General features: G+C 40.1%; 1 protein-coding gene across 1 annotated transcript; it reads left to right on the top strand.

Moving 5' to 3' along the window:
* The first annotated feature begins 34 nt into the window (after positions 1–34).
* Positions 35–15624, top strand: LOC143282294 (uncharacterized). Its single transcript, XM_076587893.1, has 10 exons — positions 35–124; positions 1774–1914; positions 2469–2574; positions 3318–3438; positions 5166–5718; positions 6538–8732; positions 9392–9592; positions 11577–11698; positions 13695–13824; positions 14516–15624. The coding sequence occupies exons 1-10, from the start codon at positions 78–80 to the stop codon at positions 14686–14688; spliced, it is 3789 nt and encodes a 1262-aa protein (XP_076444008.1). The 5' UTR covers positions 35–77; the 3' UTR covers positions 14689–15624.
* Positions 15625–15686: the final 62 nt, after the last annotated feature.

Genomic DNA, 15686 nt, shown 5'->3' with positions numbered 1-15686 from the left:
GTACCACAGTCACATGACCAATTGTTGCGCGCTCTTCAAACTGCAACCTGTGCGCATTTCAGGAACAGAATAAAATTATGTTGACAGCAAAGTTGATCGACAGTGTTGCAGCAGAGGATTTAACGTAAGAGCCGGAAAAATTCAAAATCAAACATAATTTTATTGCAAATAATCGGAAACAGTTTGGAAAACAATATTCTGTTCTGATTTATGGTCGAATTGTTTCCCTTGCCGCAAGGGAAAGCTGGCTTAGTGTTTGCATTTAACTATATAAACTTTTAGAGAATGATTTAGCGTGAATAAGATTATCACAGTATGCAAACTTGGGCATAATCGCAAGCAAACTTGTTATATAAAAAAAGGAAGCATACCCATATTCTAAGTTGTTTTATCACAAATGGTGAAAATTCCTTTACCATCACACAGCATCGGCATGGCAACCAGTGCACATTTACAACGCCGCAGTGTTCAGTAAAGATCCAGACCGCAAGTGATAGCAACATACGTATTTCAGAAGCGCCCTAAAATGAACCGAAACTATAGCCTGCATAATAGCTTATAATATCGGTTAAAGAGGGGGAATCAGTCTGGGAAAAAATCCTTGGATTGAGTTAACATTTTTTATTTTAAATGTTTGTGATGACAAAAACTGAAAAAGGAACAGTGGGAGACATGCCAAATTCAAACTAGCTGATACTTTTCCACTGAAGATGAGTTTTTTTATGTCAGAAATCTATGGCCAATGCCACTGTAAAAAAACAATATACATATACATTGTACTATGCATCACAAAATGAGGCCTCTGTCACTGAAACTGATAAAGACAAAGATTTGTATGCATACAATGATATATGTATGCACAACATACTGGGGTCAATTGAAGCAGTAAACCAAAGAAACAATTACATAATCTTGGCTCAATACATCATTACATGTAATGAAATAAAATGATAATAGTGATGAAAATAAACACAAATATTCAATAACTGAATTAGTGAATAAGTGAAAATGTTTAACAAGTTATAGAAAAAAAAGTATAGTATACATTGAAAATTTATGAAAAAAAAGAAGAAAAATGTATGTTATGAATTAATGTACATGATAATATACAAACATATTTCGTAAACTGGTTTATGAATCAGTCTGAATTTTCCTTAATCATTTGTGTTCATTGCATATCGGAACTATATATTGCACAAACCATTACATTATTTTGGGGGCAACATTTGGTTGCTACAAGAATTTTAAAGTTACTTTATTATCAGTTAGGATTCAAGTTTATAAACTATGTCATAGACTTATTGTGTATATTTTCTCCTTTTTTTTTCTTTTTTTTTTCAACATGGTATTTCATTTGGGCTAAAGTGAGCTGATTTAACTGTTCCATACTCATTGTCCATGAGTGCATGTATGTGCACATTCAGTTACTCCTTAAGGAGAAATGGATAAGTTTTGCTCCTGTAATCTTCATTTGATTGGCATCTTGCAAATTTACTATTACAGTATTAGTGGATTTAGAACTTTTTTTTTCAGATAGAAGTGTTTTGTATATAAACAGCTTTGAGAAATGTTGCAGATTTGTGTAGTTTGAAGAATTTGTACCGACTGTAATCAACAAAATGGATGGTATAGTAACATTGGTTGTTTAAAGGTCTGGCAGGAAAATGTACATATGAAGATGTGATAAGCATTATGGAAAAATTGCCATTCCTTCACATTCAGGGTGTAAAGTAATTATTAAAATAACCTAACAAGGGGATATGATTGTTTCAGGGGTGCTGCAGAATGTTTGGAAAAAGGTGCAAACCCCAACGCGCTGAGCGGGGATGGAGCGACTGCCATGCACATTGCTGCTGGCATTGGGGTGGATGCTGTCAGACTCATGCTGACTTACTGTGGTGATCCTAATATCAGGTACAATGGACAAGGAACAGGAGCATTTTCAGAGAAAACTGTGTGAAGTCAAGACAATACAGTTTACAAGATATTAATCAAGATAAAGAATACTTAATCATCTTTTAAAAAGGAAATTGTTGACACATTACTTGCTGAATGTGTCAAAAGTTACAATTTGATAAAGCAGAACAGAGATTGACCTTAACTGAAGTGCAGACCACAACAGCTGTGGAATTTTGAGTGTTTTGCTTTTAGTTTCATGGCAGAATCAGACTAACTTGATTATCTGAGTAGGAGAAATTTAGTGTGGTGAAGTCTGTGATACATATATATTACAAAGTATGGCAAGTTTGGCTTTTCCAGTACATGCACTTGGCTGTACATCGATTGCTGAATTTTTTAAATCAGCTTTGTCTAGACATAGCCCCCACTTTTCTGATTGAATTCTATTGACAAAGCAGTTGGAGGGATCAGATGGCAGATTTAGGTAGTCACTGTGGAGGTATTTTTTGAAGTAGGTGAATATGTTATAGATGTTAATTGCATTGTATGCAGTACAATCACGTGTACAGGTCAGTGGATGGATCCACACCTCTACATGTAGCAGCTGCTTGGGGAGACAGGGACACGCTGCGACTCTTGCTGCACAATGGAGCTGATCCCAACCTCATGGATCATGTAATATTATGCAGACATTGTTGTGTGAGAATGGGTGTGGGTGTATGTCTTTGTCTTTGAAACTTTGGAAGTTTGTGTTTGTATATGTAATGATAATTTAGGTATTTGCATTTTAACTTCCCTTTCTCAACAATGCCCATTATTGTTCCACCTCCACCCTCTCCCACCATCTACCAACAGTATGTAAGGAGTTTTGAGTGATGAAAAACCACCAACAGATAACAGAGCCACACATGTAAGAACTGACAGTACTGTAATATAATTTTTCAGTGACACCAGTAGTGGGGTGGCCTAGTATAACGCATCTGCCAAAGAACTGAGTGAGAGAAACTGAGTGCATGGGATTGAATCCTACACTAGCAGTATTTTCTCCCTCCACTTGATCTTTAGAAGTGGTCATTTGAATGAGACAATAAACCAAGGTCCCATGTGTAACATGCACTTATTGCGGGTAAAAGAAGTTAAAACCCAGTGCAACAAAAGCTTTGTCCTTGGCAAAAATCTGTAGAAAAAGCCACTTTGATAGGAAAACAAACAAGATGCAAGCAGAAATAAGAAAAAAAAACCAACATAGGTGACGCTGCACTGTAGTGACATGTTGTCCCAAGGGAAAGCAGCCTGAATTTCACACAGAGAAATTTATTGTAATACAATACAGTACAATAATACTTAGACCTGTATCCATTAAAAACAAAAGAAAGAGAAGAGACGAAAAGACAGCGGTGTGGTGTGTTTGACGGCAGGAAGGACAGAGAGCAGTGGATGTGGCGAAAAGTGAAAGACATGCAGCCTGTGTGGACTTCCTCAAGTACTACACCATGCTGGTTACTGTCGGTGATGAAGAGGAAGGTCAAATGTATACCTGTAAGTGTACATACTACACTGGAGGTTTGAATGTCATTGAGGAATAATTTCTTGGTGTTAAAAATCAGCATTGTTACTTCACAGCAGTCTGTTCTTGAAACGCATTCAAGTTTAGTTGCTGTGGTCTTTTCTCCCCCATTTTCTAAAAAAACACCTTTTACTATATTGAACTCGAGTGGCTGAGTATGAGAAATGTATTAAAAATTTCAGATATTTGAGCATTTAGTGTCCATGTGTAGGAGGAAAATTGATATTTATATGTGTAAGTAAATGATATTTTTTTGATAGGAGATTCCCCTGCTGTCCCTCCAATTTTTCTTCCTCTAATTCAGGTTATTGATGACTAATGCTGTTGCTATCTTCTTATTCAAGTCGATCTTGACTTGCATATATAACTTGTGAGTTCATGTCACTGGAAGATTGCTTTCTTTAACAGAAGAAAGAATGATTTAGATTTATACTGTTTATTTCATATCATAAAGACAGAAGAATCTGAATTAAAAAAAGTGTCATTTGTACTGGGAAATTATATTGAGTTTAACATTTTCAGTGGTTTTAACTCATTTTTGTCTTCATGATTTTTTAGAATTAGTTTTAACAGCACAACTTAAGATTTCAAATGAAATACCAACACATCCGTAATCAACAAAAATGTACACAAAAAAAAAGAAGAAAAAGAAATCACAGTTTGTAAGAGCGAGATAAGTTTTGTGTGCTAGTTAATCAAACAAAGCATTATACAGAAATCTCAGACTTTACAAGTTCATTATAGTTTACGTTTTTTTGTGTTTGTTTTGTTTTTTGTATGTGAATAATTCTTACAGATGGCAAACCACAAATGAGATATTAATTATGCTTTTCCAGTTCCCTCAGTTTTGATACATAAGATGAATGATTGCCAAACAGCTGCTTTAATTAAAAAAAATGATATAAAAAATTTATTCCATCTTTGGTTTTACAGTTTCAACATAGTGTCACAAGAGGTCTTCTTGTTGATGATATTACACCATATTATCATTCATTTGTTCTGATATAATGTACAAAGCTGGTGGGTTTTTTTTCTTTTGCAGTTGGATGCTTGTGTACATAAACTAAATCAAGACATACATGAAGTCACATAAACTTACGATAGCATAGATACATACATGTACATATACACACGCAAGCTCATGTAACACATCTGCACATGGGAACAAGATGATTAGCACTAGGAAGGAAACAAAAGAAAGGAAGAAAGAAAAAAAGAGATGTTTTACATTTTTTCACGAACAAAAGGAAGTACACCGTGTGTACTATGTTTTGTATTCAGCTGTATTATACAAGAATATTATAGGTTCAGATAAGATAGTTTTTAGCCATGTCACACATGCACATCATCAATCAGTGGTGTATAGAAGAACCAACTATTGGTAAATTTGTTATAATCCGAATTGATTACAGCAATATACCTTTCAGTATGATATGTTGTTTTTTAATATTAAAAAAAAAAAGGATTAAAAAATGGTATGCATTTATTCATTTTACATTTATATATGAAAAACTTTGCAAGTTCAATAATCATATCAAAAACATCATCTGACTTGAATTTTTCCAAATAACCAAAGGGTATGAATATTTCATTGACTTTGAACTCTGTGAGGGCTGTGTTAAATATTTGTGACACATGAATGGAAGACATTATTTTCCTTTTTTTTTTTTTTTTTTTTTTTTTTTTTTTTTTCTTTCAGCCGAACTGCTTGACCCTTCGCAGGGTGGTGTTGCTTGTGGATCAGACAGAGACAGCCCTTCGCCCCACGGCTGCCACATCCAGTCTCCTCACTACCTACCACATTTCTCTTCCGATGATGAAGACCCTGCCAATCTGTCTGACCAGTACTCTGATGCCTTGTCACGCCGTCTGAGCCGGCTTTTGAATGATGGGAAGGGTGCCTGTCTGGACGTGACCTCGCCAGACTGTCCCTATATAGGGACTAAACAGGACAGGAATCGAGGAGGAGGGGACAGAACTCTTGTTGCTGATGACACATGCACTCTCCTTCCCCACCTGGTTGATTCAGATACCAGTGAAATGGACCTGGCTGTTTCTGAAGGACAAAGCAGCTGTCGTTGTCGCAGCAACCACTGCTGCAGTCATAATCCGGCCAAACAGTCGGATTTGGGTGCACGTCAGAAGACCCCAGTGTTCTGTGACCAGCATCATCTGGACTGCCCAGGATTGCCTGAATGTCGTGACTCGCAGGCTGTCTATGCCAGAGACCTAGAAAAGAAAATGAAACAAAGGTATTTTCCTGGCTTGGGTGAAGACCTTCGAGTGTCAGACAGAGGCACAGGACGACATGATCAAAACAGATCGGCGGATAATGTCTCCAAGTACTGCAGCCACTACTACTTTGAGTCCATGTCTCCACAGTCAGCAAGCCATGTTGGTGAAAACACAGCTGGCATTGTCTCAACCCATGCACTGTCTTCGCCATGCTGTAAGGGTCCAAAGTCTTGGCAGGGAAACATATCCATGTGTAAAGAACCTGATTATCAGAGAGTGGTTGATCACTCACCCCCTGTCTCTGATCCGTTCAGATCTTCACCATGTTCTTGCTCTTTCCATGCACAAAAGCAGCCACGTTCACCAAACACAGCAGAGCGTCATCTGGGAAGGAGAGAACAGTATTCATCACTGTGCCAAAAGCCCCAGCATTTTCTTCCCAGAGATAGCGGGCACCACAGACATGCACCCCAGAAACAACCACGTTCTCGACCAAGTGACGAACTCCAATATACACAGAGATCCTTTCACTCGTCTGAAAGAAGGCCACTTCAGTCAGAACATCATACACCACCATGTCATGGTGAAACATCCCACCACTGTGCATCATCCCAGCAGACTCTGTGCTGCTCTGATGTCTGCAGGTCACCTCTTTTCCACAGGAACGATCCACCTGTCCCCTCGTCACACCATGGTTTGCATCGTTCACCGAGTGATCTCAGTAGACAAGGTCGTCCTAACGAAGGGCACCTTCTTTCTGCTGTGAGCAAGTCACTTAGAAAGCAGACAACCCACCCACCCTCTGAGAGGTCTTCCGTTTGTGGATCTGGTAACAGGTCCCCTGTCACCATCCTGCATGTTCAGTGTGAGCACTCCTGTCCCTCACCCAGCATGTTTCGTCGGGGTGCTCACTTTCCATTCACACTGTCCAGCCCAAAGCGGGAAAAAACGGAGTTCACTACAATTTCTGGCATTTGCAAAAAAGACATTCCTGTTGCTGGTTCTTGCAGTGCTGTTTCTGTTGACAGTGGGTTCTGTGAAAAATGCACAACTGAGCAGAAACTGGGAGCAGACATTCTTAGATGTGAACCAAAATTCTTGGGATCAAAACAGCAGGAGCATACTTCACCATTGCTGCATGGTAAAAAGACTGCTGGTGCCACCATGAGGCAGATGCCAGACAAAGAGAATGGAGAGAAAGGCTCGGAAAGACCATTTGACTTTGACGGGTACAAGTTCAGCAGAGGGGAGGACACAAAGAATCTGCCGTTTGAAGATGGCTGCAAAATTGTATCATCCAATCTGGGGGGAAGAAAATGCGTATTAGACCTGTCCACACTGCCACATCATGAGCCTGCAGATTGTGAAGGTCAGGGGTGGCCAAGAAGGAACTTCACTGAGAAAGGTGAAGGTCAGGGGAGGCCAACATGGAACTTCACTGAGGAAGGTGAAGGTCAGGTGAGGGCAGGAAGGAAATTGACTGATGAAGGAGAAATGATGACAAGAAGGGAAGCGTCCAGACAAGAAGTTTTGGCTGATGTCTCCGAGTCATCCTGTGACAGTTTTCAGACCTGCGAAGAAGCTTCACTTCAAGACACCGCTGTTGATGCAAAATCAGAGCACAGGTCACACAGGCGAAAATCACAGCAGCATTCGGATAATCTGCCTCCTGACAACAGAAAACAGTCAACAAGAACTGTTGAAGCTGGTGTGAAGGAGCAAGAAAAGGCCTCATTTTGTACTCCTGACAGAGACACAGAACTGCACTTCCAGATGCAGAGTCTGGGCTTCACTGTGTCTGAGGCGGGTGGAAACCAACACAACCACAGCAGTTCTACGAAAAGGAAAGGACATACTCAGGCCAGCTACCTCATCAGAGACTCCCATGGAAAGGAAAAGGTGGACCCCAAAGAAACAGACACTGCAGGACAAAGAAGCATAGGAAAGGACAAAAGTGATCCAGGACAAACAGACACTGCAGGACAGAGAGGTGTGACAATGTTGAAGGGTCACCATCAATCCTTGGTTTCTCACCACAAATCCTGGCTTCCACCATCTGGCCTTTTGCTCGATGACAGCGACCTACTGACATCAGATGGAAGTTTCATGGCAACAGCACCTGGTCAGCAAACCAACAATCAGCTGCATTCCCTGCATTCCAGCAATGTGTCCAGATGGCTGCAAAGTGTCCCAACTGCTACATTACCATCAAAGCCGCAGGATGCAAAACAAAGAAGAAATAGAGCGTCAAAAAGAGTATCGGATGAAAGCCTCATGAGTGTTGCATCTTCAGTCCAAGAGTATATCTATCGTGACAAAGAAAACGGCATTGCTCTGATTGAGCGCCACATTCCATCAGATTTCAGTGGCAGCAGCGGCCGTCCTTCATTGGAAACTGAAGGTGGTCTGGACACGGATGCAACAGTCAGTTATGACTGGACTGATTTCAGTATCAATAGTGGCGATGTTTCTTCCAGTTCATCCTCTTCTTTTGATATCACTGCTGGCCAGACAATGCGTTCCCAGGAAACTCTGAAAGGGAGTGACAGTAACGGCTGTGGTGAGGAGTGCAGCAGCACAAGTGACGACTGTCAAGAGGACAGTGGTGATGGAAGAAGGCAAGGAGACAAGGAAAACGATGATGGAAATAGGCAGGAAGACAAAGAAAATGATGACGGAAATAGGCAAGTAGACCAGGAAAATGAAAAGAACACAAAAGAGAAACAAAACAAAGGAGACAAACCCCAGAAGATAGCAGAGAGCGGCGGGAAGAAAACAAACACCAAGAGCCTGGACGCCGATTCCCAGCAGACAGAGGACTCCAACCAGGCAGATTCCCCTGTCAGCTCTGACCATGCTGCCATTTCCCCTGAACTGGCCTCTCTGTCCAACCTGGCCATCTACCAGAGTTTGAAAGCATTTGGAGAAGATCCAGGTCCAGTGATACAATCTACTCGACAGACCTACCTGCAGCTTTTGGCCGATCTACACAATGGAAAGCGACGCTTGGGCTTGACCTCCTCACAGCCAGGTCAGTTGTTTTTTTAACAACACAATACGTTTTGTGGTCACATTGATACATTTATACTGTGGATTATGGTTTGAAATATGGATTTGTGAATCATCAGTACTAGTCTGTGTGATTGTATAATTGTTTTGATTACCACACTGTTAAATTGAGCTTTTGTTGTGCTTATACTCATTGAATGGTTCAGAATGTGTTTTAATATTCATGGAAAAGTATAATTTGATGTATTTTAGAAGAAAGAAGCTTCTTTAACGTTTCAAAGTGGTGCTGTTTTGCTGGTTTTTTTTGGTAGGGGGTGGGGGTAAAACTTACAGTACCTGACATGATACAGTTTCAGTTTTCTTTTGAAACAAAAATTAACACTTTCAGGGGGGAAAAAAAGCCAGCTTTGCATTTCATGAGTTTGTTCAGCTAAGGGAAAGAAATAGATTGGAACTAATTTTTCTGGTAAAATAGCCTTATAAACCACCGATAACACTACACTTGTAAAGTTCTATCTTTTCCTTATTTTCGTAGTTCATTTTGCAGGCTACTCATCAGAATTGAACTGTCTGCTGTATCGATCTTTCTTTGATTTTTGTGGTACAGTTTGCAGGCTACTGTACTGAACTGAACCAGCTGCTGTATAGATCTTTCTCTGATCCCCATGGTACATGTTGCAGGCTACTCCTCAGAACTGAATCGACTGTTGTCTGGGTCGGTGGACGTGGAGGATCTGGCCAAAGCAGAGTTGTCCATGGTGGCTCCGTTTCAGACACCAGACGGCCGTGCATGGCGTGAAGGCACCATCAAGTCGTGCTTCAACTACCTGCTCCTGGACCCAAGGGTCACGAAGAATCTGCCTCTCCGAGCCAAGTCCTTGAGTAAGTTTGGGCTGAGTCCACTCTGGGAGGGACGCTCACTCAGTCTGGCTCCGTGACTAAGCCATTATTGTCGTTAGTAGGGGGCTTAGTAGGTGGTGTCCTAAGTACGTTAAAACAGAACAGGCACCACTGAACACCACCGAAGTGACTCAGCAGCAGTGCAGGGTCTCCTCTGGTGTGTGGCCTCCTGGCGACCTAACATCGATGGTTCCCTGTGGACTGCCGACGCTGGAACTACAACGGACGAACCCAGGTGTGGCCGTGTATGGGGGAATCTAAATGAGCGGCGTGGGAGTAATGCCACTGAAACGGTGCAGATGATGGAGCAGCAAAAAAAAAAAAAAAAAAGTTTGGGCTGAGTCATAATTTGTGAGTTGAATAATGATATGTAGGTTTATTCATCATATATAGGTTGAACCATCATATATAGTAATAGTAGGTCGAATCATATGCAGGTTGAATCATATTTACTGATGTAGACTGGATCATCATATGTAGGTTGGATCATCATATATAGGTTGAATCACATGTACTAATTTAGGTTGAATCATCATGCATAGGTTGAATTATATGTTGGTGGAATCATGTTTAGGTTATCATATGTAGGTTGAATTATCATATGTAGATGGAATCATCATAAATTTATTATGTAGGTTGAATTATATGTAGACCTGTGGAATCATCACATGTAGGTTGAATCATATGCAAGCTGAATTATCATATATAGGTAGAATCATCACAAGTAAGTGAAATTAGCATATGTAGGTGGATCATCATATGTAGGTGAATCATCATATGTAGCATGAATCACCATATGTAGGTTGGATTATATGCAGATGGAATCATCATACGTAGATGGAATCATCATATGTAGTTTGAATCATGTGTTGGTTGAATCATCATGATACCAGTGTAGGTTGACATGTAGACTGAATCATCGTATGTACTAATGTTGATTGAATAATAATATTATATATATATATATATATATATATATATATATATATATATATATAATATATAATATATATATATATATATATATATATATATATATATATATATATATATAATATATATATATATATATATATATATATATATATATATATATATATATAAAGGTTGAATCATCAGATGTTCACATCATACTTCTCTGACTACATTTATTTCCTCTACAGGAATAACATTTCATCTTTTTAAACTTGGTTGAATTTAGGATTATAAATTGAATGAGCAGAGTGGAAAATTGTTTGGAAGAGATGGACTTGATTTTGAATGCTGATTGAACTTTATTTGAATGCTGACTGAACAAAGTCACAAATACACATGCCTTTGTTGTCATAACTGTGAAATAGTTCATGTCAAATCTGTTATTTTCAAACTTTCTTCTATTTTTTTCTTCTTTCATTTGGTTTGGTTTTCTTCACCTTTTGATGGTCTTTCCTCTTTCAAATGAAAACCTGTTGTGTTCTTTCTTCATTCTGATTCTTCATCACCATTATAATCACTGACCTTCCTCACACATTGTAATTACAAGGTCAGAAGGCATGCAGTGATTTTCTAAAGGGGGGTTCAGTAAAAAGATCTAGAAAAGAAAAAGATTTAAGAATGATGAATCTCATTGACAGTAATTTTAACTATTTATGTTGATGCTATTATACAGTCATGCACACAAAGGACATGTTGAAATATGTGTTAACAATGAGAATTTTGTGTTGTTGATACTATAATAGAAACTTGTGGCACGTTGTGCAACTTTTTTCTTCCATAATTTTGTACCAAAGGAAATTTAGCGTTGTGTATGTCAGAGGATGATATGAGGGGTGAGAAGTCTTGCATGAAATACAAACTTTTGGTAAACATCTGTATTCTTTATGTGGTATTAAATAAGTGCATGTTATTGTTCAAATGCCAGAGAACATTTATTTTCAGGAAGTGTTTATATAACCAAATTTCATTTAGTTCCTGTTATTTACTCAAGGTGACTTGGATGCCTTCAAGATCTTCTTATCGGCTGTCTTCTACATTGGGAAAGGCAAGCGATCCCGTCCTTACTGCCACCTGTATGAGGCCATTTCACAGCAGAAATCTCCCAAACAAAAGGTTAGACTGAAAAGTATTGAGAACACAAATCTTGAAGGTCTAATGGCAAAGATGCATTATCAACATAATTGTGGTAGATCATCTGTTTCTTCAGATGACACTATACGTCACACAAACAACACAATATGCTGTAGATTCTGTGACATTATGTGTTACTCAATGAACGGAGTATGCTGTGGATTCTCTGACATTGGACATTACACAAAGAATAGAATATGTTGTAGATTGTATGACATAACTTTTACATTGCTTATAGAACATAAAATGCAGTAGATTCTGTGACATTATATTGTACACAAAGAACAATATGATGTAGATTCTATGGCATTACACAAACAACAGAAAATGATGTGGATTCTATGACATACATAATACATTACACAAAGAACAATACGATGTAGATTCTGTGGCATTTTACATTACACAAACAACACAATGTAGATTCTGACTGGGTTTTCACGTAAGTCAGTTCTAAGGCTGGACAGAATTTCCAAGCTTGGTATTTGGAGACATATCCTGTGCACAAAGCAAGCGGGGAAAGGCCTAGAGTTTGCACACTGTACTGCTTACCAGTGTGATTGATTATGGTGTGGTGCAGGTGAGACTGATGGAGGTGTTGTGTGATTTAGGAGAGTCTGATGGAGATGTGTGGTGCAGTGCAGGTGAGAATGGTGGAGATGTTATGTGGTGCAGGTGAGTCTGATGGAGATGTGTGGTGCAGGTGAGAATGGTGGAGATGTTATGTGGTGCAGGTGAGACTGATGGAGATGTTGTGTGGTGCAGGTGAGAATGGTGGAGATGTTATGTGGTGCAGGTGAGAATGGTGGAGATGTTGTGTGGTGCAGGTGAGAATGGTGGAGATGTGTGGTGCAGGTGAGAATGGTGGAGATGTGTGGTGCAGGTGAGAATGGTGAGATGTTGTGTGGTGCAGGTGAGAATGGTGAGATGTTATGTGGTGCAGGTGAGAATGGTGGAGATGTTGTGTGGTGCAGGTGAGAATGGTGAGATGTTATGTGGTGCAGGTGAGAATGGTGGAGATGTTATGTGGTGCAGGTGAGACTGATGGAGATGTTGTGTGGTGCAGGTGAGACTGATGGAGATGTTGTGTGGTGCAGGTGAGAATGGTGGAGATGTTGTGTGGTGCAGGTGAGAATGATGGAGATGTTGTGTGGTGCAGGTGAGAATGATGGAGATGTTGTGTGGTGCAGGTGAGAATGGTGGAGATGTTATGTGGTGCAGGTGAGAATGATGATGTTGTGTGGTGCAGGTGAGACTGATGGAGATGTGTGGTGCAGGTGAGAATGGTGGAGATGTTGTGTGGTGCAGGTGAGACTGATGGAGATGTTGTGTGGTGCAGGTGAGAATGATGGAGATGTTGTGTGGTGCAGGTGAGAATGGTGGAGATGTTGTGTGGTGCAGGTGAGACTGATGGAGATGTTGTGTGGTGCAGGTGAGAATGGTGGAGATGTTGTGTGGTGCAGGTGAGACTGATGGAGATGTTGTGCGGTGCAGGTGAGAATGGTGGAGATGTTGTGTGGTGCAGGTGAGACTGATTGAGATATTGTGTGGTGCAGGTGAGACTGATGGAGATGTGTGGTGCAGGTGAGAATGATGGAGATGTTGTGTGGTGCAGGTGAGAATGGTGGAGATGTTATGTGGTGCAGGTGAGAATGATGTTGTGTGGTGCAGGTGAGACTGATGGAGATGTGTGGTGCAGGTGAGAATGGTGGAGATGTTGTGTGGTGCAGGTGAGACTGATGGAGATGTTGTGTGGTGCAGGTGAGACTGATGGAGATGTTGTGTGGTGCAGGTGAGAATGGTGGAGATGTTGTGTGGTGCAGGTGAGACTGATGGAGATGTTGTGTGGTGCAGGTGAGAATGATGGAGATGATGTGTGGTGCAGGTGAGAATGATGGAGATGATGTGTGGTGCAGGTGAGACTCATGGAGATGTTGTGTGGTGCAGGTGAGACTCATGGAGATGTTGTGTGGTGCAGGTGAGCCAGAAGGTGCAGGTGATCCTGGAGGTGTGGGCAGCAGGCCTGGGGGTGGTGTCCCTGCACTGCTTCCAGAACGTCATCCCTGTGGAGGCCTACACCAGGGAGGCCTGCATGGTGGATGCTATAGGTAGGTACGTTGGTGCGCTGGTCGTACTCTGCAGTGAAACAGTGGGTGGTTTTGTTATGTTTCTCTGGTTGTGTGTTTTGTTTGCGGGTTTTTGTGAGGTTTTTGTTATTTCATTTTATTATTATTACTAACAGTATTAGTCTTATTATGATTTACATTTCATCATCATCTTCATTATCACCAACAATCCAGGTAACACCATTTGAGATGATTTTTCAATGTTTTTTTCACAACTCCACAAAACAGTTTTGTCATCACTATTGAGGATAGTAAGGGTGATGCTGTTGAGATCTCTTTTTTTTCTTCTTTTTTGTTGTTGTTGTTGTTGTGTGTATTGAGACTACTAAACAGAACTGTGTGCTCTTTGAATTGTATTCTTAGCTTCCTTTCAAACTGTGTTCAGATGGCAACCAGAAGATTTGAATATGTTGACAACACTCAGCTGAGTGATTTCACTCTTTCCACTCAAGTTCACAGCTGACACAGTGCTTGGTGGGATCCAGCAAGGCCCCAGTATCCCATAGTTATTTTGGAATGTGTGATGGAGTTCAAACCTGCAGTCTCTAATCTGCGCCATGTGTTGTCCATTTTGCATTACAATAACATTCTTACATCGTCTTATGGTAAATGAAACAAATTTTTGTAACAACTTATTGAATTATTTGCTGTTCCCCCCCACCCCCAATCAAAGGTTTGGGTCGGCTGACCAACGTAAAGAGGGGAGACTATTACGGAGTTGCTTCCACCTGGCCCACAGCACGGCGACAGAGTATGGGCGCCTACCTGCTCCGCAAAGCCTTCCAGATCTTCCTGTCAGAGGGGGAACGACAAATATGCCCCCTCGATATTCAGAAGGGAAAGTGAAAACAGATGACATAAGCATACATGCTTGTTTGCATATCAAGATTACCCTGACATGTAAATGAGTTTGCTTGTGCATGAGTATTTTTTAATGCTTACATTTTGTCATTGGATTCGTGAAGTGATTGTGCATGATACAAAGTTGTGAACACCTCTACAATCTTTGGTACCCAGTCTATACTCATGACATCATCAAGACAAGAAATATGGTATTGCAATTGTTTTCTGAAGCTGTGCATTTAAGATGTAAACTAACGTATACTACTTGACAGCATGTCAGAAAAAAAATGTGACACAACATTCAAAATTTTCAAATCATGCTGCACTTGATAATGTGAAGAAATACAATGAATTAAAATTTAAAGGAAAAAAAACCAAACACTTTTACTTGCAGAATCTGTGGCAGGGTATTTCACATTCTACAGCTTTTCAGCTTTTTCTGCTTCTGAATGGCAGTATTGTGGAATCATCTTCCTTGCCTTGAAATCAGTCTCTTTTGCCTGTCTGTTATTTGGGTTTTGAATAAGCTAATTGTAAGTGATCATACCATTCTGATGTGTGCATTATAGTGTTTTGGGGTGTGTTTTTTTATGCTGATTACAAAATACATTCAGAGATAGATAAAATTTTGTAATCTCTAAAATGAAATGAAAAAAAAAAAATCTAACAAAAAAAGAAAGAAAGAAAAAGAACAGAGAGAGAGAACAAATGAATTAACTGTTCAAAATGTGCATTGTGATAAACTTCAGAAAACACATCTGAATTCAGACTTCTCTTCACACACATTCAGCTCATGGCCACGGCCGTAAGAACTTTGTTGTTACAGTCTTCTGCTACTGCATTGATTTCAGCATCAGTCTTTTTTGATGCCCCCTCTTTCCTTGTTGCTTCTTCCGGTGGTCACCTCTGTTGGGGTGATAAGAAGATTGGTTCTCTAAGTTACTGAAGTGCCAAACTGCATAGCGGCATGGAGAAATGGGGAGGGGAGGGGGGACAGTATT

The sequence above is a fragment of the Babylonia areolata genome, chromosome 5 (assembly GCF_041734735.1).
Source record: "Babylonia areolata isolate BAREFJ2019XMU chromosome 5, ASM4173473v1, whole genome shotgun sequence".
Classification (NCBI taxonomy): domain Eukaryota; kingdom Metazoa; phylum Mollusca; class Gastropoda; order Neogastropoda; family Buccinidae; genus Babylonia; species Babylonia areolata.
The sequence above is the reverse complement of the archived record's forward strand: the minus strand, read 5'-3'. Positions and strand labels throughout refer to the sequence as shown.

Bases quoted from the DNA above. Each gene is read 5' to 3' on its own strand.
- LOC143282294 (XM_076587893.1), top strand. From the start codon at position 78: ATGTTGACAGCAAAGTTGATCGACAGTGTTGCAGCAGAGGATTTAAC. The intron at 9,593-11,576 runs GTAAGTTTGGGC...TATTTACTCAAG, and splicing joins TCTCCGAGCCAAGTCCTTGA to GTGACTTGGATGCCTTCAAG. The intron at 11,699-13,694 runs GTTAGACTGAAA...TGTGTGGTGCAG, and splicing joins AGAAATCTCCCAAACAAAAG to GTGAGCCAGAAGGTGCAGGT.